This window comes from Xiphophorus couchianus, chromosome 17 (genome assembly GCF_001444195.1).
Source record: "Xiphophorus couchianus chromosome 17, X_couchianus-1.0, whole genome shotgun sequence".
In the NCBI taxonomy this organism is placed as follows: domain Eukaryota; kingdom Metazoa; phylum Chordata; class Actinopteri; order Cyprinodontiformes; family Poeciliidae; genus Xiphophorus; species Xiphophorus couchianus.
Genome location: NC_040244.1, coordinates 18,154,125 through 18,175,614, shown reverse-complemented (window position 1 = coordinate 18,175,614; position 21,490 = coordinate 18,154,125). Strand labels below are relative to the sequence as shown.

Genomic DNA, 21,490 nt, shown 5'->3' with positions numbered 1-21,490 from the left:
CGATCCGGACTGACTGAGGTCTGTCAGTGAGGAAGTCTAGCAGCCAGTTGCGCAGGGGGGTGCTGAAGCCCAGGTGTCCCAGTTTTCCTGCCAGATGCTGTGGGATGATTGTGTTGAACGCTGAGCTGAAGTCCAGGAACAACATCCGCACATGAGTGTTCTTCTCCTCCAGGTGAGCCAGGCTCAGGTGTAGGGCGGAGGAGATAGCGTCCTCAGTGGAGCGGTTTCGGCGGTAGGCAAACTGGAACGGGTCGAATGTGGAGGGGAGTCTGGAGACGATGTGTTCTTTTACCAGCCTTTCAAAGCACTTCATCATGATGGGAGTCAGTGCCACAGGCTGGTAATCGTTGAAAGAGGTGACTTGAGGTTTCTTTGGCACTGGAATGATGGAGGCAGTTTTGAGACAGGCTGGCACTGTGGCTTGGTCCAGTGAGGTGTTAAAAATGTCTGTTAGGACACCAGCCAGCTGACCTGCGCATTCCCTGAACACCCGCCCAGGTATGTTGTCGGGGCCTGGGGCCTTCCGTGGGTTGACTCTTTTCAGAGTCTTCAACACATCGGCTGTGTCCAGGCAGAGTGCCTCCTCTTCCTGGTGGGGAACAGTTTTCTTTGCCGGAGTACTGTTCAGTGCCTCGAACCTCCCAAAGAAGTTATTGAGTCCATTGAGAAAGTCAGCATCAACTTCACCCACTGGGGGGGAGGATGGATTGTAATCTGTGATCACCTTTATGCCTTGCTACATACTTCTGGTGTTGCTGGTGTCGTGGAAGAACTCCTGTATTTTTCGACTGTGGGTTCGCTTTGCTAACCTGATAGCACGGTTCAAGTTGGCTCTCGCTGTCCTCAGTGCCTCCTTGTCGCCAGACTTGAAGGCTGAGTTCCGTGCTTTTAGCATTTCACGTACCTCCTTAGTCATCCAGGGTTTTTGGTTTTGGCCCGGGTGATAATGTTCAACTAGACATGTTTCTACCGCTGGCCTTGTACTTTGTGTCCCAAATATTGCAACGAGCACAATTTGCATTGCATTTTGAAAAGTGGAGCCATACCTTTGAGCATTTTCTACCTGCCATGCTTTCTTTGTTTACTGAACTAGCGGCTGCTGACATCATTACATTCTTGTGTGTGCTATGCTGCATTCAGGACAAGCATAAGACATCCCCCACTCTTCCTCCATACTGTCACAATGATGCGTTTAGGTACCGAAACATGGTACAGTCTGATTTTATGTGAATAGGTACTCGGTAGTACCGTATGATTTTGGTCAGTACTTATAAAAGTATTGAATTTGGTACCCATTCGTAGTTGGACATAGAACTGTGTAATTGTATCGATTCTATAATATTTATAGATATTTTTTTCCTCAAAGTATCGATTTTCATCCGTGAGTATCGATACATTAAATCCTACTTTAAGTTTTATGTCAAAACCACATGAATTAAATGACAGCTATCACACATGACATTTTTACCCAGTTGCACATCTACATTAAAAATGTAAAATATTCATAAAAATGAATAAGACAAAAAAGGTTCCTTTTCTGCATAATCAAATACACAAAGCCACACAATTAACATTTAAACAAAGCAAATATATAACAAATGTATAACAAAAACATTTATTACACCATTCAAATCCACCAAGTCTATGGAACAGACACAAAATGTCACCAAAATCAATCTGTCCCTCTAAAATCTTTCAGAAAATCTTAAAAATGCACCGAATCGTATCAAACTGTATTATTTGTTGAATTTCGTGATGTATATCATATTGTGATCAGAGTACCAAATATTGTAGTGTATCGTGAGGTTAGTGTATCTCTACAGTCATGGCCAAATGTTTTGAGAATGATTCAAATGTTAATATTTACAAAGTCTACTGCTTCAGTTTTTATAACAGCAATTTGCATATACTCCAGAATGTTATAAAGAGTGATCAGCATAACAGCAATTAATTGCAATGTCAATATTTGCCTAGAAAATGAACTTTATCCCCCAAAACACATTTCAACTTCATTGCAGCCCTGCCTTAAAAGGACCAGCTAACATTGTTTCAGTGATTGCTCCATTAACACAGGTGTGGGTGGTGATGAGGACAGGGCTGGAGATCAATCTGTCATGATTAAGTAAGAATGACACCACTGGACACTTTAAAAAGAGGCTGGTGCTTGGCATCATTGTTTCTCTTCTGTGAACCATGGTTACCTCGAAAGAAACACGTGCAGTCATCATTGCACTGCACAAAAATGGCCTAACAGGAAAGAGAATCCCAGCTAGAAAGATTGCACCTCAGTCAACAATCTAACGCATCAAGAACTTCAAGGAGAGAGGTTCCATTGTTGCCAAAAAGGCTCCAGGGCGCCCAAGAAAGACCAGCAAGCGCCAGGACCGTCTCTTAAAAGTATTTCAGCTGCGGGATCGGGCTACCAGCAGTGCAGAGCTTGCTCAGGAATGGCAGCAGGCAGGTGTGAGTGCATCTGCACTCACTGTGAGGCGGAGACTCTTGGAGCAAGGCCTGGTCTCAAGGAGGGCAGCAAAGAAGCCACTTCTCTCCAGGAAAAACATCAGGGACAGACTGATATTCTGCAAAAGGTACAGGGAGTGGACTGCTGAGGACTGGGGTAGAGTCATTTTCTCTGATGAATCCCCTTTCCGATTGTTTGGGACATCTGGAAAACAGCTTGTTCGGAGAAGACAAGGTGAGCGCTACCACCAGTCTTGTCTCATGCCAACTGTAAAGCATCCTGAAACCATTCATGTGTGGGGTTGCTTCTCAGCCAAGGGAGTCGGCTCTCTCACAGTCTTACCTAAAAACACAGCCATGAATAAAGAATGGTACCAGAATGTCCTCCGAGAGCAACTTCTCCCAACCGTCCAAGAGCAGTTTGGTGATGAACAATGCCTTTTCCAGCATGATGGAGCACCTTGCCATAAAGCAAAGGTGATATCTAACTGGCTCAGGGAACAAAACATAGAGATTTTGGGTCCATGGCCTGGAAACTCCCCTGATCTTAATCTCATTGAAAACTTCTCTTCATGACCCTTCTGCTTGACTGCAAGTAGACAAAGCATTTGATATGGCACAGTTTGATGATTTGTTGCTGCAAAAATAATAATAAAAATTGTCATAATAAAAAAATAATAAAACTACAAGGCGAGCATGACATCTCCACAGTCTGAACCACTGGTCCACTAAAATACCAGCCAACCGGGAATACATACATAAACTTTATCAGTGCAGACACAGAGTCACTGCTGGTCAGCTTGTGTGAGTTGTAAACACACACAATTATTTGTTCACAAATATACAGTGGAGAAAAAAAATATTTTGTCAGCCACCAATTGTGCAAGTTCTTCATATCATTGGTAGACTTCAACTATGAGAGACAAAATGAGAAAACATATCTAGAAAATCGCATTGTCCGATTTTTAAAAAAAGAATTTATTTGCAAATTATGGTGTAAAATAAGTATTTGGTCAATAACAAAAGTTCATCTCAATACTTTATATATCCTTTATTTGCAATGACAGAGGTCAAAGTTATTCTGCAAGTCTTTACAAGGTTTGCATACACTGTTGCTTGTATGTTGGCTCATTCCTCCATGCAGATCTCCTCTATAGCAGTGATGTTTTGGGGCTGTCGCTGGGCAACACAGACTTTCAACTCCCTCCGAAGGTTTTCTATGGTGCCGAGATCTGGAGACGGGCTAGGCCACTCCAGGACCTTGAAATGCTTATTACAAAAACATTCCTTTGTTGCCCTGGTGGTGTGTTTGGGATCATTGTCATGCTGAAAGACCCAGCCACGTTTCATCTTCAATGCCTCTGCTAATGGAGGGAGGTTTGCACTCAAAATCCCAAGTTACATGGCCCCATTCATTCTTTTAAATGGGGCCGCATCATGTGCACTGATGTTGCCACCCCCATGCTTCACAGTAATTATTGTGCTCTTAGGATGCAACTCAGCATTCACTCTCCTCCAAGCACGACGAGTTGTGTTTCTACCAAACAGTTCTACTTTGGTTTCGTCTGACCATATGACATTCTCCCAATGCTCTTCTGGAACATCCAAATGATCTCTAGTAGACTTCAGACGGGCCCTGATATGAAATGGCTTAAGCAGGGGAACATATCTGGCACTGTTGTCAGTACTGCACAGATAAAGTTTGTTAGTCCCAGTCTTTCACTAGATACCCCCGTGTAGTTCCCCTTGATTAAGGAAGATTATCAGTGGTCTTGTGTGTTTTCCATTTACTAATTTTTGCTCCCACAGTTGATTTCTTCACACCAAGCTGCTTGCCTATTGCAGATCCAGTCTGCCCAGCCTGGTGCAGGCCTACAATTTTGTTTCTGGTGTCCTTGAAAAGCTCTTTGGTTTTCACCATAGTGGAGTTCTGAGTGTGACTGAGGTTGTGGACAGGTGTCTTTAATACTGATAAGTTAAAACAGATGCCATTACTACACTTTTTAAGTGTACAATTGGCTATTCCTTTCAATAATTTTGGACATTTGATGTAATGTCTTTGGAAGCTTCTCATAGTTTTATTGATAACATCTGAGTTAATTAGAGATGCACCTTAGGGTGTAATTTAAGGCACACCTTAAATGTACCTTAAATTCCCAAGATGTTCCTTGTGTAATCTCATGGGAAAGTCAAAAAGAATCAGCCAACATATCAGGAAGAGAATTGTGGACTTGCACAAGTCTGGTTTGTATTTTTGTGCAATTTCTGGATGCCTGAAGGTGCCTCGTTCATCTGTACAAACAATTATTGCAAGTGCAAACAAGATGAGGTTATCTATCCATTGTGCAGACACTGGTTCTGTGTCCCAGAGATGATGCCTGAAATATGCACATCATTTTTAGTGTACACCAAAAAATTTCATATTTATAAAACAATATATATATGCACACCAAGATACAATTTTCCTCCAAAAATTACAACTATACCTAAAGGTTTGTGCTCAATGTTCCGCCTCAGGTTCTTCCCTGAACACACAAACACTCAACCATTAGTGGTCAATCCATAGCACCTCGTGAACCACCTGATGGTTAACATTTCTAATTGAATAAAGATGGTGTGGTTCTGGTGGGCTGGTCTCTCCAATACTGGACCCAGTTCAGCTCATAGGGAATCTAAATCCCTAAAATTATAAGTCATCAGCATAGGTTAGAAGGCCTTGGTGATCCCTGAAAATGTGTTCCCTCCTGATTCTCCCCCTCAAAACAACATCCAGTAGCGCCAGTGCATTCATTGCACAGCATTTAGATATTTACAGCGACTGGTGTGAATACTTCACACCTTGTCAAAATTGTGTAGGATTCATACTAAAAATTCAGATTTGTAAAACTGAAAGGAATAAAACTATTGTAGGTCTAATCCTGTAGTCATTGGGGAGAAGAATGCAAAGAGGATGGATGGATGAATTGAATCGTATTGAATTGAATCTGACAAGGGTACTGTTTCTGCTGTGTACGTAATCTGATTTGGGCCTCTATCACAGACTAAATAGGAAATCTTAGTTACCTCTTTGGTATTAATAATGTCCTTTTCTTTTCCTTTTCTCTATACGCCCAAAGAGCCCAGCTGACCATGTGTCTGAGAGCCATCATTAAGCACGACTTCCCAGGACGCTGGACCGCCATTGTAGACAAGCTCAGCATGTACCTGCAGTCTCAGAACAGCGGCACCTGGTACGGCAGCCTGCTGGCTCTCTACCAGCTTGTCAAAACATACGAGTGAGTAACCTGATTTAATGCAATAGTCAGTTTCCCCTAAACCCAGATCTCTTAAGGACAGCATAGGTCATTAGGACTACAGCATAGGTCATTAGCACTTTGGGAATCTCAAAGATTCCCACAGTGCTCTCTGAGAGCTCCTATCTTGGTCTAATAATCTCTCCAGGAAGTTCTGGTTTCAGAGTATTTCATTCAGTTGCTAAGAGGAACTCTGAGCAAGGATCTGACAGAAATGTCCATCTTAGTGAGAAGGTGTGGTTGACCCCGTTGCTATGTGTGATGCTGTCTTCTATAGACTGGGATTTCTTCTTCTTCTTGTACTTGTTTAAAAGTGGTTGGCAAACAGCTAAATGCTGAATGGAGCATTATCACCACTAGGCAGAAGGGTGGACCAAATACTCCACCCCTTTCACCCTTCACACAGCATGAGCATGTTTGATCACATTTTATTTACTTCTTCATTATTTAGATTTGTTGTGGGTTCTCGCATCTGGAGATTTTACTATGTCATCTATTAGATATCAATGTGGATGCTCGGCTGTTAATCATTGCGATTGTCAAGCATTTGTATTGGTCAGCTTGGACACAAAGCTACAAAGCGTACTCAATGTTGGGCTCAATTTTAATACTATCTCAGTTTAACCAATTTCAAAGATTATTTTGACATTAGCTGATATTGTCTACTTGGTAATGGGAGTTCAAGGGCTGGCCTGTGGAAAAGATACCTTGAAGGTGTGAACAAATTGCGCCAACAGGTCATGAGCCAATTATTGTACATGGTTAGAAATGCTGATCAGGTCATTTCTATTGTAAAGAAGGTAGTTCAGTTTAAAACTTGAACATTAAACTAACATTGACTTGTCATCACAATGTCCACTCATTCCTTCATTTAGTATTCAACAATAAATAATGTCCATTGAGGATTGAATTCAATGTGAGTCCATGAAGTTTAGCTCATGCATTTTTCATTTTCATCGCCCACTGATTGCTTTAAAGCAGTGGTCTCCAACCTTTTTATCACCGCGGACCGGTGATAAAAAGGTCCGCGGCAGCTGACGTGGCGCAACCAAGAGTCCGGTGGACATCGGAGATATGTGAAAACTATCATCTGCTTAATAAACATGGATGTTTATTCAGTTAAAACTGTTAACTACGAAAAAAAAAACTCACCTTCAAATCATAGTGCAGCAAATAGAACGGCTGCTCCCGCTGTCTTTTATCAAATGCCTTTTCTTTTTGTTTCGTCTTTTATCACTTAAAATGAGTCCACAAACTGTCACTACTGTTTCTACATCGTCATCTGTGTTTGATTATTCTAAATTCACGTATGGTATGTTGGCGTTTTACTGGATTTTCTTCTGGAATTGGTTCTGTGGTGTGTTGCTCCTGCCGTGTGGCTGGACTCACAAACCGACCGAACCTGTTGGAGTTTTACCGGCTCGTGTCGTGTGTGGTCACAGAGGTTTGGAAAATCAGCGACAATCCTTAAATCGTGCCGTGTGAACCAGACTTAAGACTCACAAGCTCTACTCCTCTCATCTCGACCGCTCCTAACGCTCTCAGACTCTGGTCGCTATGGTAACGTTTAAACATTCCTTCAAAATAAGATACAGATGCGCCACAAAAACGAACATTTTACTTTTATGAAAATTTTAACTCACGATAAAGACTAATGGGAACCCTGAGCTTGTTTCTCTGCAGCCAGAAGGTCCCATCTGGGAGTGATGAGAGACAATGACACCTGAAGTGTTGCTTATGCACAGGGTGCTTGGTCTCTAGTGGTGAAGCAGTTTGAAGGCTTCATTCCCTTATTAGCGAGCCGGTCGCCGCATATTATGCAGAGCTTGGAATGTGGGAATCACCTACCGGGATAAATCCATTCTCCTGTCTCTTCTCTGGCCCTTTTCCCCTTCACAAAGAAACTTTCCAAAGACATCTGATCTGTTTCTTACTCATTTTGTTGCTTGTGGGCTCAATGTTGGCGCACAAGACGTAACCGAGAGAATCCGGTTAAAAGATTTTCAAAATAAAAGATCCTCAAGACTCAAATAATACATAAAACGGAAATATTTAATTGTTTCTTATGCAGCCCGGTACCAATTGGCCCAGGGGTTGGGGACCACTGATTTAAAGAATCTTTATTGTGAGGTTCTATATAGGTTTTCTGGATCACCTCATTACAGCCAGTATTCCCATAAACTACAGCAAAGATGCATTTTAATCCAAGACTGAAATCAAAAAATCTGCCTGGGCTGCCAACCATCCATCTACTTAATGCTGATGGTGATTTTGTCATTCACCATTCATTCATTAATCAGGAAAATTATTAAAACAGTGCGTCGGCCCCTTGAGTTGACTTCCACATGTCTCGCCATCTCTCAGGTATTCTGAGGGAACGTCAATGAGTAGGGATTATGTTAGGGATGCTCTGATCAGGTTTTTTGCTGCCGATACCGATCACCCATAAGGGCCGATCACTGTCGATCACCGATCATTGCCGATCACATGCATTGGCTGATCATTTTTCGCTTTAGGTATAAATGCTACTATATGGTCTGACAAAATAAAAAAATGATCTGGTAATAAATTCACCTAATTTAGACATAAAACATGCAAAAATACTTGCAGTACAATACGGCAGCTATTCAGTCAAAAGGACAACTGAAAAACCTGCAATCAGTAAAATATTTAACAGTAAGGTTCTCTGTACCCTAAATTATACATGGGTCAAAAAAATCTCACAACACTACATACAGTATATCAAGTAATGTTAAGAAAAAAAAACATTCATTCAAAGTCAAATGCAGGTTGCATCAAAATAAACAATACTGAGTTACTGAATCAAAACTTCCTGAGACCATGGCTAGCTGATTAATGCTGGTTCTGATTGGTTGTTTCTGACTGAGCAGAGTAATTCTGCAGGACACAGGAGGAGGAAGAGGAGTTTTTTTGTTTTTCAGAGATTATCTGTCTTACGTTAGGACAACAAAAGTTTTTTGTTTAAGTTGCATGTCGCAGCTTTAAGCAGATGTTTCGTGTGAGAGTTCACTGCCAGGTGGAGCAGAAATGGCACTACGTCTGTGAAATATTACTACCAGTATCGTGTAGTGGCGGTCCAACAGCGATAGTGGTCCAACAGCAACAGCGGTCTTACATTGCCAGCTCGAAGATGTAAATTATTTTTTGGGTTATTTGTTTAGCTTTCTGACCGTTATGCTCTTCCGAGTGAGTGTTGGTAGTTGTGCGCTGCTTTACCTTCTGCCTGGCTGATGCGGATGTTTATTTTCCTGCAGTGAGCCTCAATATAGACAAACTCCGTCAAGTTTTTGTTTTTTGCCATATTAAATTCGTCACAATGATGCATTTTGACATGCTTCACCCCTGAGGTAATTTTTCACCGCAACACGCAAACGTCCCCATTCACTCTCAGAGCATTATAATTGCACACGGCATTGCTTAGGATTTGTTGCTGTGCGCTTGTGCAGTGTGAAGGAAAGAGGAGATTAGCTGCACACAGGCTGCGAAGTGAGATACAGGTGATCGGTTTGTGTGATCGGCAACAAGAGACCATGATCGGCAATGACTAATCATACACTTTTTCACAGAAATCGTCCGATTATGATCGATGGCCGATCGATCGGCACACCTCTAGATTATGTAGCATCATTGTGTACGTATCAGAAGGATCTGACATATGGACGTAGTTTGTGCAGCTCAACAACCTTGGCTGAGATCAAGCGCCCCATTGTCCCAGTCAGGGATGGAGCCCCATCCGCTCATGGCCATGGGAAAGCAGGCCAACCGTAGCTCCATTAGCAATTCTGAGATCTCTTGTGTGAGATGTCTCATGACTTCAGGAGACCCTAATTTCTCTGAGTCTCCTTGAGGCCATGCATTATTGATGCTTCAGGAGCAGAGTTGTTAGGAGTTAATCGATCATACATCTCTGAACATACATGAGCTAATAAAGTTAGGTGATGGGGTAAAATCAGTTGATCAAAACATTTTAAGATTAACTTGAGGCAATAACTTAATAAAAATAAATTGCCTGTTAGTAAAATGTTTTAAAAGCACGGCCATAGTGAGTAATAAACTATGTAAGACCAGTAATAAAGTGACTGCATTTATTTGATGGGAAGTAGCAGTTCCAGCAGGTGCCACCGCTGCCAATGCTTCAGATTTCAGAAGGAGTCTGAGGTTAACTGATGTCTCTGCTGTATATGTGGGCTTTAGGTACAGGAAGGCAGATGAGAGGGAGCCGCTACTGGCAGCCATGCAGATTTTTCTGCCTAGGATTCAACAGCTCATCAGCCAGCTGCTTTCTGATGCGACCATTTTTTCTGTCCTCATCCAGAAGCAGGTCCTCAAGATCTTCCATGCTCTTGTCCAGGTAGGATTATGTTGGTTTGTTTGTTCAGTCCAATGACATGGTCCACCTCAGAGCTCATGCTATCTCTAACATTACTTAGGGTGTTTTCACACCCGATAGTCCGGTAGACTCGATTTGATTGGGCATCAGACTTGCAACATTTGTTACATTTTCAGGACTCTAGTTTGCATTCACACTACATTGTGTCAAACGACTCAAACTAACTGAAAAACCTGTTCCCCCCGCTGCCTGTGGTGGCGCTGCACCAAGAACTACCGAAGCAATCGACACAAAAACCTCTGAAGAAGACATAGAGCGGAGGCCCTTTTTGGTAGGACTCAACAATATGTTGCGGGCTGCTAATGGGTCTAGTGTTAAGAGTAGCATCTGGTTCATCATACCACGCAAACTTGTCCTTCGCGTCTCCTGAACTTCCACTTGTCCTTAGCATGTCACGTATTTTGATGTATTGATGGCAAAGTCTTTTTTACCTTAGTGCGGTACTGTGCAAATGTATGAGGGAATCCCAGTGCCTCCATTTTCACACTTTTTAGCTTGTAGAAGTGTGTGGTTGCAAGTAGCTGTGATATATTTTCTTCTGACCATATTTGTATGAGGGCTTTTATCATACAAATATGATAAAAGCACCCCATGTCTGACTACGAGCTATTTTTTTCCACAAATGGTAAAAATGCTCGTTTGTTATGGTTGTATTGACACAGAATGCCCTGCGCTGTAGTTCACTTCCTGCGTTTGGAACCATTTCTAATCAGGTGGCATTCAGATATATTTTCAATCATGCAAAAGTTCACATCAACCGGATTGAGACCTAGATTTTTAGGTAGATCAGAGTTCATTTTTTTAGTCTGTTTTGGAATTCAAATTTGCATTCTCACCTCCCAAAGGAATCTGACTTTCTAGACAAACAAATTAGAGTCTGATTTAAGACGCTAATTCTGGGCTGGTATGAATGCACCCGTAATCCCCAGAAAAGTTAAACATTTTATCTGCGACAAAAAAACAATTACAACAGATTCATCTTTTCAGATTTTCATCAGATTTATAGCAATAATTTTAATAATAATGCATAATAATAGTGCACATGATGTCATCAGTTCCATTGTTCCTAGCATACATATACAACACCCCAATTCTTTTGTGGCAATATCTGATTTTAATCATGCCTCACTGATTTTAATCATGCCTCACTCTCTTCAGCACTGCCAACATTTCACCAGTTTGTCAACTGCTCCACCCAAGAAAACAATGTATGTATGTGTATGTTTCCAGAAAAAGACCTCCTCTGGGGAAATCTGACCATAATCTTGTTTTTCTCTGCACTGAATACAAACCCCTGGTGAAGAGACTACGCATTAGGAAGATGGCTGTTAGGAAATGGTTATCGGAAGCACAAAAGGACCTCCAATTGGCGTATGCCACATGGAGATGACATCAATATTATGACTGAATGTGACTGAGTGTGGTAACCCCTGGTGGCCGTAAGCCGCTGAGACTATATACACGCTTATAGTCGCAGCAGAGGAGAGAGGAGTAGAGAGAGACAGCAGAAACGGGCTGCAGGTCCGGTGTCATATTAAGGTTGAGGAAACAACTAAACAAGCCACCACTTCTGAGCCTAAATCTCTCCAATTCCAGATCTCTGGTGTGAAAGTGATCTTTCCTGCCAACAGCCATCACCATCTTCAATTTTTGAATAATCTGAATTAATGAACTACAACAACATTTAATTTCCCTTTGGTATTAATATAGTATTTTTGAATTGAATTTGAATTTGAAAGAACTCAGTTTGTGGAAAAAATGGTTTCAGTTCATTTTACAAGATTCTTTTTACAGTAATTTGTCAAAAATAATTAATTAGATATTTTCAGTGGGATTAAACTGGAATGTCTGCTAGTAACTTATAAAAATGAATTACCTTTGGTACAGCAGAAAATTTGGGTTTTGTAATGAGGTACCAGTATTAACCTTGATGCTGTCCCACAGTACTCGCTGCCCCTTCAGCTGATCAACCACACTGTGATGACGCAGTGGATGGAAATTCTGCGATCCATTGTGGACAGAGACGTACCTGCAGTAAGACAAAGAAAGAAGTTTAAGCTATCTCTTTAAATTGTAAATTATACTGTACAATAATTTATATTGGTGATGCTTGACAAAATCACAGTAAATCTTCGTAATGATTGGTTGCGGTTGCAATGGAACAATGTGGAGTAGTTCAATGAGTGTGAATAAGGCACTGTAGAAGTTAAAAGTTAGTGTTACAGGAAAACCATGTTGTATTAAAGTAAGAACTCAAATATCTATTTTTATGTCAGTCACCTGTACAAAACTCTAAAGCAACTTGTTTTGTTAATGGTGTTTTGTTTTTTTGCAACAGTACAACAGGACATTTGATCATGATTCTCTTACAAGAATAATTTTACATATAAACAGTCTTCATTCATTTTTGCTAGCTATGGCAGCAAAAACTCATGCAATGAAGAGTTTTAGGTCTTCCATCTTGAACTTACAGTAGGCTGTGTTTGTTAGGAGACTTTGGAAGTTGATGAGGATGACCGTCCAGAGCTGGCTTGGTGGAAGTGTAAGAAGTGGACTTTGCGCATCATCACTAGACTGTTTGAGCGGTAAATTTCAGAGCAGAAAAGCAGAGTTAGATTTCACACCAAGTATGAAGCAACTGTCATCCTCACTTGTTTGATTTTAACCACAGGTATGGAAGCCCTGACAATGTGACCAAGGAGTACCAGGAGTTTGCTGACTTTTTTCTGAAGACCTATGCAGTAGGCATACAACAGGTTAGCTTGTGTCACTGAGATGCTCTAACACATAATAGACCCTTGAGATATTTTGTGCCACAAGGTTTTTCATTTTCTACCATTTTTGCTGTGTTAAATAAACTATAATGGTTTTGGTTTTATCATGCAGGTCCTGCTGAAAGTGGTCGACCAGTACCGACGGGGTCAGTATGTTACTGCTCGGGTTTTGCAACAGTGCTTCACCTACCTCAACCAGGGTCTTTCACATTCACTGACATGGAAACAGATGAAGCCACATATGCAGGTACATGTACTTTACTCATAGGATGTTTTTTTTAATTATATAATAGAATATACTTTATTGATGTAAATACTAGTAAATACAAATATAACCATAAGCAATATAAATGTATTTTTAAATATATATATATGTGATATTGTAAATATTTTAAATATGATTAAGTATAAAATAAATAAATAAAATAATCACGAGAATGCCCATGGGAATATATTAATCTATAAATGAGTCTAGAGAAAGATTTGATTAAAGACACTCAGAGTTAGGCATTTTATAATATGATGGCTTCAGGCAGGAATGATTTTCTGTGGTGCTCTGCATTTTGGTGCTATCAGTCTTTGGATGAAGGTGTTACTATGTCCGGCGTGTGGTTGCTACAGGAGCACCAGTGGTATTTAAAGGATTCTGAAAACTGAAAACATTTTACAGCTGATTGGCTAAGTGTCAGGTCTAAATACCTATTAGAGACAATTTAAACAAACACAGGAAAGACAAGAGAGTTAGATTCTTTGTTTCTCGCGAGGAGAACGGACAGAGATGTGCTTTCAGTTACAAATCTCCTACCGCTCTGAAAAACACATCTCCCGCTCCTCTGTTTTATTGATTTTAGGAACCCTGCCACACGGGGCGCTGCAACTCTAGGGGGTGGGGTCAAAGCATTTTAGTTGCAGTGCCACAAGACAATCACTAAACTAAACACATGGTATCTACAATCTAAATCCTTCTTGCTCCAGGCACGGCGTCGAAAGGGACACGTTGTATAGCTTCAAAGCAACGGCTTTGTATCACAAAGAACAAAGCAGAGTTTCCTCCAGGGTTGTAAAACTCAGCTTGGAACAACTAACACCTCCATCTCTCAGGGAGGCCTGCTGAGAATATCTGTCACCTCCCTCTTCCAAGGAGGGATTAGGAAGAAATCAGAATTAATGAACACACAGAAACATTATCTAAATGTAACTACAAGGCTACATAATACAACAAATATTTGATAATACTAATAATACAATTTACCCAACACTAAGCCTCTGGTACAGTCTGTATTGAATAACTGTTCTTGTTGTCAACAAGCCTACCTCATTGCACAATAAGGTAATCCAAACCAGCTCTCCATCTTCAAGGGTCCGGACTTCCAGGCCTGGGGAACCCTCACAAACAGAAACTACGATGTACCCCTCCTCTCGCCACTCAGGTCGCCAGACATGTTGCCAGACATGTTGCCAGTCCATCACAGGGCAACACATAGACAGACAGGACAAAAATGCTTGATTCTTGCATAGGTTATCTGTCTCATGCTACACTGTCACAACATAGTGACAGTTTAAACAAATATGTAATAAAATATTTTTTATAAACGTTACAAACAGCAGCTTTAATTATGAAGCTATCAGGTACAGGACACAGTTTAATTCAGCAGCAGAAAGAAGATATTAGACAAAACTTGAACTAACCAGTTATACTTAAATTCTGTCTTTTCCTAGAAACTGAAGTTGAGATACCTTTTCTGATGTAATACTTTTTTGACCAGGAGAAAGAGGAGTTCAAACCATCATGGTAATTACCTCCCAGGAGCCCATTAAATTGTGGATGGAAACCCAGGCTAATATTCTAATATTCCACCCTGGTGGGTGTAATTCCAGTAATCCAACAACGATTCTTGAAGTTGTCTTCAGCAAAAGCCCCAAAAAGTAATCCCACCGTGAACAGAATTTTGGAAATAATTCAAAATTCAAATCCTCAACAACTGGGAGCTTGGCTGTCCTCTTAACTAAGCAAAACTCTGGTCTGGCTTGTTTCAAAGAACTGCAAGATAAAATTCATCACAATGTTTGCTCCCAATGTTGACCAACATTCGGAGCAATGTTGACCAACCAATGTTGACCAACATTGGGAGCAAACATTGTCCAAAGAATGTGCCAGGGAGCAAGCACTAGTACTTCCTCTGCTCACTCTTCTATACAACTTGTAGTATAAGGTTTGGCGTACATGACTTCTCTGTTTAAGTGTTGATATTCACAAACTGAGGGTAGTGACCTGTAATTATGCCTTTCTTTACTAGAATCAAACCCATTCTTCTGCTTTTGGTAATCCATGATTGCTCATTCTGGATTTCCCCCAGCCGTTTTTATGACTTCAATATTCCCCTCTCAGTCACATTGCCTTTTCTCAGCCTCTTTCTTTCCTTCACTATCCCTATCATAATACTTATAGACACATTGCAATGTGATGTCACACATGCAAGATTCTGCCATCCAGCTCCCTGCTGGAGAGCAAACAACAAGTCGCCGACAATGAGTACCATTGGTTGTAGCTGTCAAGTTGTCAACATAACACATTAAATATTCAATGTACACGTTATTTATGAAAGAAAAAGGGACTTGCCGCTTTGGTACTAATTGTCAACACTACGACAACTAGGTAACAAGGTCCAAAGTAGTGTGGTGCATGTAGATTCTAAGCTAAAATGTGGCGGAAAGTTATTTGCAGCTGTTGTGTAGTTCCATGGGCCCCTACACAAAACGCCATGTCTCCAGTAACGGCCCTCAGTCTTGCAACCCTCTGGACATGTCCCATTAAACTAGGCTAATGTGATGTTAAGATTGAAGTAATTAAACATGGCAAAAACATGACTGATGGCAATGAGTACAAACATTCCAAATTCAATGTGATTCTGAATAACGCCAATCAATAATGATAAACACATTGCCAATTAAAAGAAAAAGAAGAAACAAAGAAGTAAATTAGCACTTGTGAATTTGTTAATACTCATTTTAAGTAGATTCTGTCGTTTGTTTTGTAAAGACTTCCTGCCTTAGGAATTTTTCAGATTTCTAGTGTACTCCAAGTACATCTGTCCTGTTTTTTTATCCCCATTATAAAAAATAACTCCCAAGTATAAAAATGTATCAAAATTATTTTCCAAATTTCATTATGATTAATAGAATTTGAAGCATTTATTAATAAAAAAAATGAAATAAAATTCTAGGATTTTAAAACTTTTTTTGATGTTAATGTTGTAATGAAAAATCTTTAGTAAAATCCTCTTACTGTGCAGGCAGATGATTCTGCTAAAAATTTAATTTCATGTCAAAATATAATTCATTTTGGGGGGTGCTGAGGTGGCGCAGGGGTTAAGCAAAACCCACATATGGAGGCCTTAGTCCTCGATGCGGCTGTCACAGGTCCGATTCCCAGCCTGGCGACCTTTGGTGCATGTTTTTCCCTTTCTCACTACCCACTTTCCTGTCAATTCGCTATCAAATAAAGGCCACCAGAGCCAATAAAAAATGTATATATATAATTCATTTAATTCTTGGTATTTTAGAAATATTTTTGCAGTATCTCCTGTCTAAATAAATTTACCCAATGCAGCAGGGCTGACCCAAGCCTCCATGGGGCCCTAAGCGAAATTTGGCTTTGGGGCCCTCTATTTCTGCTAATAATGTGGATTGCTGCTATCAACAGTCAAGACAATTAGATTATTCACACACCTGCTATAAGCGTATTGCATCTCTGACAGTGAATTTGTGACGGACTTGGCCAAACTAGCAAACACTCAGACTGTTGGTTGGACAGAGATGCAAGTTGGACTCAAGTCTTGCTGAGACTCGCAGCCCAGTTGAGGACTCCAAAACTCACTAGTGGGATGGAATCAATCTTGGAGAAGTTGATCGTTTCGGTTCAGTGGAACGGCCACACTAATTTGGATAATTGGGAAGTGAGATGTGTTGGTGAGACTTTAAGGGAGATTGAAATTTAAGATCTACCCAACCTAAAACATTCTGTATCTGAATTGACTTTTCCCCATGTTGCCTTGGAAGGGCTACATATTTTTAATTTCCTTGAAGATGTGTAAACATAATGCTCCTTCCCACCTCACCCTCTCCTGTTATCCATGCAGTTGTGGAGCTGAGCGCTCCCAAGGACATGCCTTGATAACAGCATCACATCGGACTTCTTCCGTGGTACTGAGTAACGTGGTTTCATGGCCCCGTGATGTCACCGCCTTCACTCATGTCTCTGTTTTCTCTTTTGTGTTGTCTGAATGTTGCTATGTTCCCTTTCCTCTTTTAATTTCATCCCTCTTTTATTATTTAGAAACTGTGGAGTATTCACTTTTAACCCAGAAAAGGAATTAGAACAAACTTAGAATCCAGAGAAACAACTTTAAACTGTGGATAACACACTATTTAGACCAATAGTATACTTTTTAGATTATTCTAGTTCATCAGTATTTTTAGAAATTGTGGAATTTCCACAAAAAGAGTGAGCTAAAGGCTTTAGCTCACTCTTACTATTAGTAAGAGTAGTACTTACTATTTAGACCAGTATCATGCTTTTTAGATTACTTTTTAAATTACTATGCAGAGAGACTCCTATTCTTGCAACCCAAAAAAGGAATTAGACCAGAGGATACTTCCCTATAGTTATACTTTGGATCAATATTATTAGATTCTTCTTTTTTTATTTTCATCTTGTTTTGCTCTTTCCTTTGGTTTGTTATTTTGTTTGTATTTCCTTTTAATTCATGTAAACCACTTTGAATTGCCTTGTTGCTGAAAACCTGCTATATAAATAAAATTACCTTACCTATTAGCAGTTCCACAAATCGTTTTGATAAACATTAACTTAAGAGACATGAAAGCATACCTATATCTGGGCTTTTTTTTCTATTCGTCATCTTTTTTTTCTCTGTCCTTGAAGGTTAAGTCCTTTTTTTGCTACATTGTTTTGCTAACTAATCTTCCACGGTTATGTGGAGGATTGGAAGTGTTCTGCACATTGAACGGCAGCTCATGTTACTGGTGAAGTGTGAGGTACCACAGCCACCAGTGGACCTCCAAAAGCAATTTGTTTTTAAATTTTTCTCTTTGTCCATAAAAATAATGATTTCTACATACATTATCACAAATATATTACTGTAAAAACAAATCACAACTTCAAAATGAAATTGTGTGTTTTTGTTATAATGATGTAGAAATCTTTACTAAAAAAAATCAGCTCAACTTAGGGGGCCCCTAAGTGGCTCCGTGGCCCTAATTGGCTTCTTAGTTCATACATGACTTGGGCCGGCCCTACAATGCAGGGCCACGGTATGGCATATGTACCAGTTTGAATTTTTCTAAAATCATATCACTCACCAGTAATTTTGTTAATTTCTTCGAAGATTTTCTGTTTAATCAAGGATCACTTGAGATTTGAAATCTATAGAAATAAAAGGCATATTTTTAAGTTTCCTTATACTTATCCATATTTTGATTATAAACAAAACACTTGCTATCTCTACTTGCTTTGAAAATAGTAAAAAAAATTACTACATTTATTAGCTATAGGTTAAACAATAATGACGTCAAACTTTTATAGCGCGATTCAAGACCATTAAGACACCCCATAATAAAATCAGTCATTCCCATTCACACACATTCACACTCTGATGGTAGTAAGCTGCTGGATTGCAACAACAGCTTCAGCTTGACAGAAACTGGTTGAAGGAAATTACATGTTGTTGTAACTCATAAATTTAGATTCTTCAAAGAGTTATTGAAGATCATGAGGGCTGTTGGCAGGAAAGATCTTGTGCAGTGGTCTGTACTGCACTGAATCTGAAGAAGCCTCTGAATGAAGATGCTCTACCTACCCAAGATAGTCTTGAAGAGGATGGTCGGTGTTATAAATAATTTTCTTGATCCTATTAAGAATACTCTTTCATCACTATTTCCAGAGATTCCACAGTCGTCCCTTGAACAGAACAAGCCTTCTTTATAGGCTGTTGAGCCTGTTTGGGTCTCTGGCTCTGACTCTGCTGCCCCAACAACGTACAGAAGAAGAGATGACACTCTCAACAACAGACTTACAGAAGATCTGCAGTATCTTGCTGCAAACCTTGAAGGATCTTAGCTTCCTCAAAGAAGTACAGTCTGCTCTGTCTCTTATAGATGCTTCACCGTTGTGTCTCCAGTATAGTCTGTTGTCCAGATGAACAGAGAGGTATTTATATTCCTCAACCACCTCCACTTCTTCTCCCATGATGGAAACGGCGTTTGATCTCCTGAAATCAACAATCATCTTCTTTGTTTTGCTCACTTTTAAGATGAGATGATTGTTCTCAACAACACAGATGTTGATTTGACATCCAATTTCACTTCAAGATTGTGACACTGGTCATCTCCCCAAAATAAAAATCTCAAAATATTTTTATAAGAGGTTACATTTTTTAAAACATGGTTACGTTCTTCCTTTTGAGCCTTATTTTAATTTTGAAACAACACTATATGCACATACAGTACAGACCAAAAGTTTGGACACACCTTCTCATTGAATTCAATGAGAAGGTGTGTCCAAACTTTTGGTCTGTACTGTATATCTTTTGATATATCATATATCATCTTGCTTATAAATAAGCATGGCAGGCCAAATTGGAACCTCATTGAGGTCATGGATACTTGAAGTTTCCTCATTTTTTGTGCTTTTGCAACACTTTTCTGTGCATTTAAAAAATATATTTATATTAAACATGAAACATTATGTCATAATTTTATTCCCATGACCACCACAAAAAAGCTTTAGGCTCAACTTTTTTTTTCTTACTTTCAGACCTGGTACTGAATGCAGCGTTTAGTAAGGATCCATAACAACCTTTATCTTTTTCAGACTATATGCCATGAGGTCATCTTCCCTCTAATGTGCTACAGAGATGAGGATGAGAGGCTGTGGCAGGAAGACCCCTATGAGTACATTCGAATGAAGTTCAGTGAGTGTTCACTGAGACAGAGACTTACAGTCAAGTCTCTGTCTAGACTTGACTGTAAAAATATGATCTATTTAACACACAGATAAAATATGTTAAAATCTGATCATTTTGTTCATCGAAACCTACCATTAAGGTTAACTGATGGCATGTGATTATAGCATAATTTGGTTTCACCTCTGTATTTTATTCAATGACCATATGCTGAGTCTCCATTTACAGCAAAACCAGTAATAATAATAATAGATTTTATTTATAATGGCCTTTAGATTTTTAGATCTCAAAGGGCAAAAACAAAACAAGCAATTGTAATGGATAAAATTGCCTCAATAAATGAATAAATAAGAGATTATTATAAAATGAAAAAAAGCTGAAACCTCAGAAAATAAATGTGTTTTTGTAAAACTTTCAGTTTGATTTAATCCCGCTGCTCTGCTGCCTCTAGATGATCTGGTTGTTTTTTCTTGTGTATTTCTTTATTGCAGACATCTATGACGACCATTCCCTTCCAGCAACCGCTGCACAGAGTCTCCTGTGTAAAGCTGCTCGCAAGAGAAAAGAGGTCAGGAGGATTGTGGGCCTTTGGTGCAAATATTGCACAGTTCAGGTTGGCCTGGTAAAAGAATTAACTCCATAGACATTTTCAGTTTTTTTAGATGAAGCTGAAGAGGCAATATTGAAAATGAAATTAAGTGCTGGAAAATAAAGATACATGATCAAAGAATGCTTGGATAAAGCTACAGTAAGTAACTTTTATGAAAAAAAATAAGTTTTTTACATATTTGACAAAGCGATCACTCTGAGAGTATGGTGAAAAACAGATAATCTATAAAAAAAAAAATCAAGCTACTCTGCCTTTTCCCATTGCTCCCAGTACTAACTGCAGAAATACACCACTCTGTCAGATATGACCGATTACGGCCAGTAATTGTTTTTCTGCCATTGGTCCATTAAGCAGCATTCACACAGGATTGATGCTCAGCGTTAAGATCTTCCTCCTATCTCTGATTGGTTCTTTTTGACTGGCAGTTATGCCGCATTTTTGCTGATTGCAACAGTAGCAAGGTGGAGAGAAGGTGGAGCTTGACTTTTTTTTTCCAGAAATTATCTGTCTCATACCATACTTTCCCCACATAGTGACAGTTTTAGCAAATATGTAAAAAAAAACATTTTTTGCTTAGATGATGGTGGTAGGAGTTTGTCCCTCAATTGGTGTGTTGTTAGTTCAGTTATCGCTTTGTCTGCCTCTCGTTGTGTCCTTGGGCAAGACACTTACCTGCTGGTGGTCAGAGGGCCCGGAAGCATGGTGCATGGCAACCATGCCTCTGTCAGACTGCCCCAGGATTGCTATCTATTTTCCTCAAATATTATCCTATTGATATGAAACCTATACCAGCAGTTCGTAGAACATGTTTGATTATGTAGAAAAAGTTATTTCACTCTTAGCTTTTTATTTCTTCAAATTAGGAGGGGGACTCATTTTTTGGCAAAGCTAATTATTAGGCTGCCAATATAGGCATCCCCTATCTATTTTTCCCACATATTGTTCTATTGGTATGAAACTCA

At 39.7% G+C, this 21,490-nt stretch overlaps 1 protein-coding gene across 7 annotated transcripts in view; it reads left to right on the top strand.

Annotated features, from left to right (window-relative positions):
* Positions 1-21,490, top strand: part of ipo8 (importin 8) — a 56,692-nt gene that overhangs the window by 19,575 nt on the left and 15,627 nt on the right. For 5 of the 7 annotated variants that reach the window (XR_003598868.1, XM_028043660.1, XM_028043661.1 and 2 more), the window contains 8 exons: positions 5,577-5,735; positions 9,969-10,125; positions 12,109-12,198; positions 12,655-12,749; positions 12,836-12,920; positions 13,051-13,185; positions 19,828-19,927; positions 20,410-20,486. Coding sequence is in view for 6 of the 7 variants with exons in the window: in XM_028043660.1 (XP_027899461.1) it covers positions 5,577-5,735; positions 9,969-10,125; positions 12,109-12,198; positions 12,655-12,749; positions 12,836-12,920; positions 13,051-13,185; positions 19,828-19,927; positions 20,410-20,486 (898 nt within the window). In the remaining variant the exon portion in view is untranslated. The remainder of the gene's footprint in view (positions 1-5,576; positions 5,736-9,968; positions 10,126-12,108; positions 12,199-12,654; positions 12,750-12,835; positions 12,921-13,050; positions 13,186-19,827; positions 19,928-20,409; positions 20,487-21,490) is intronic. The other 2 variants (XM_028043662.1, XM_028043663.1) reach the window with 2 other exon arrangements.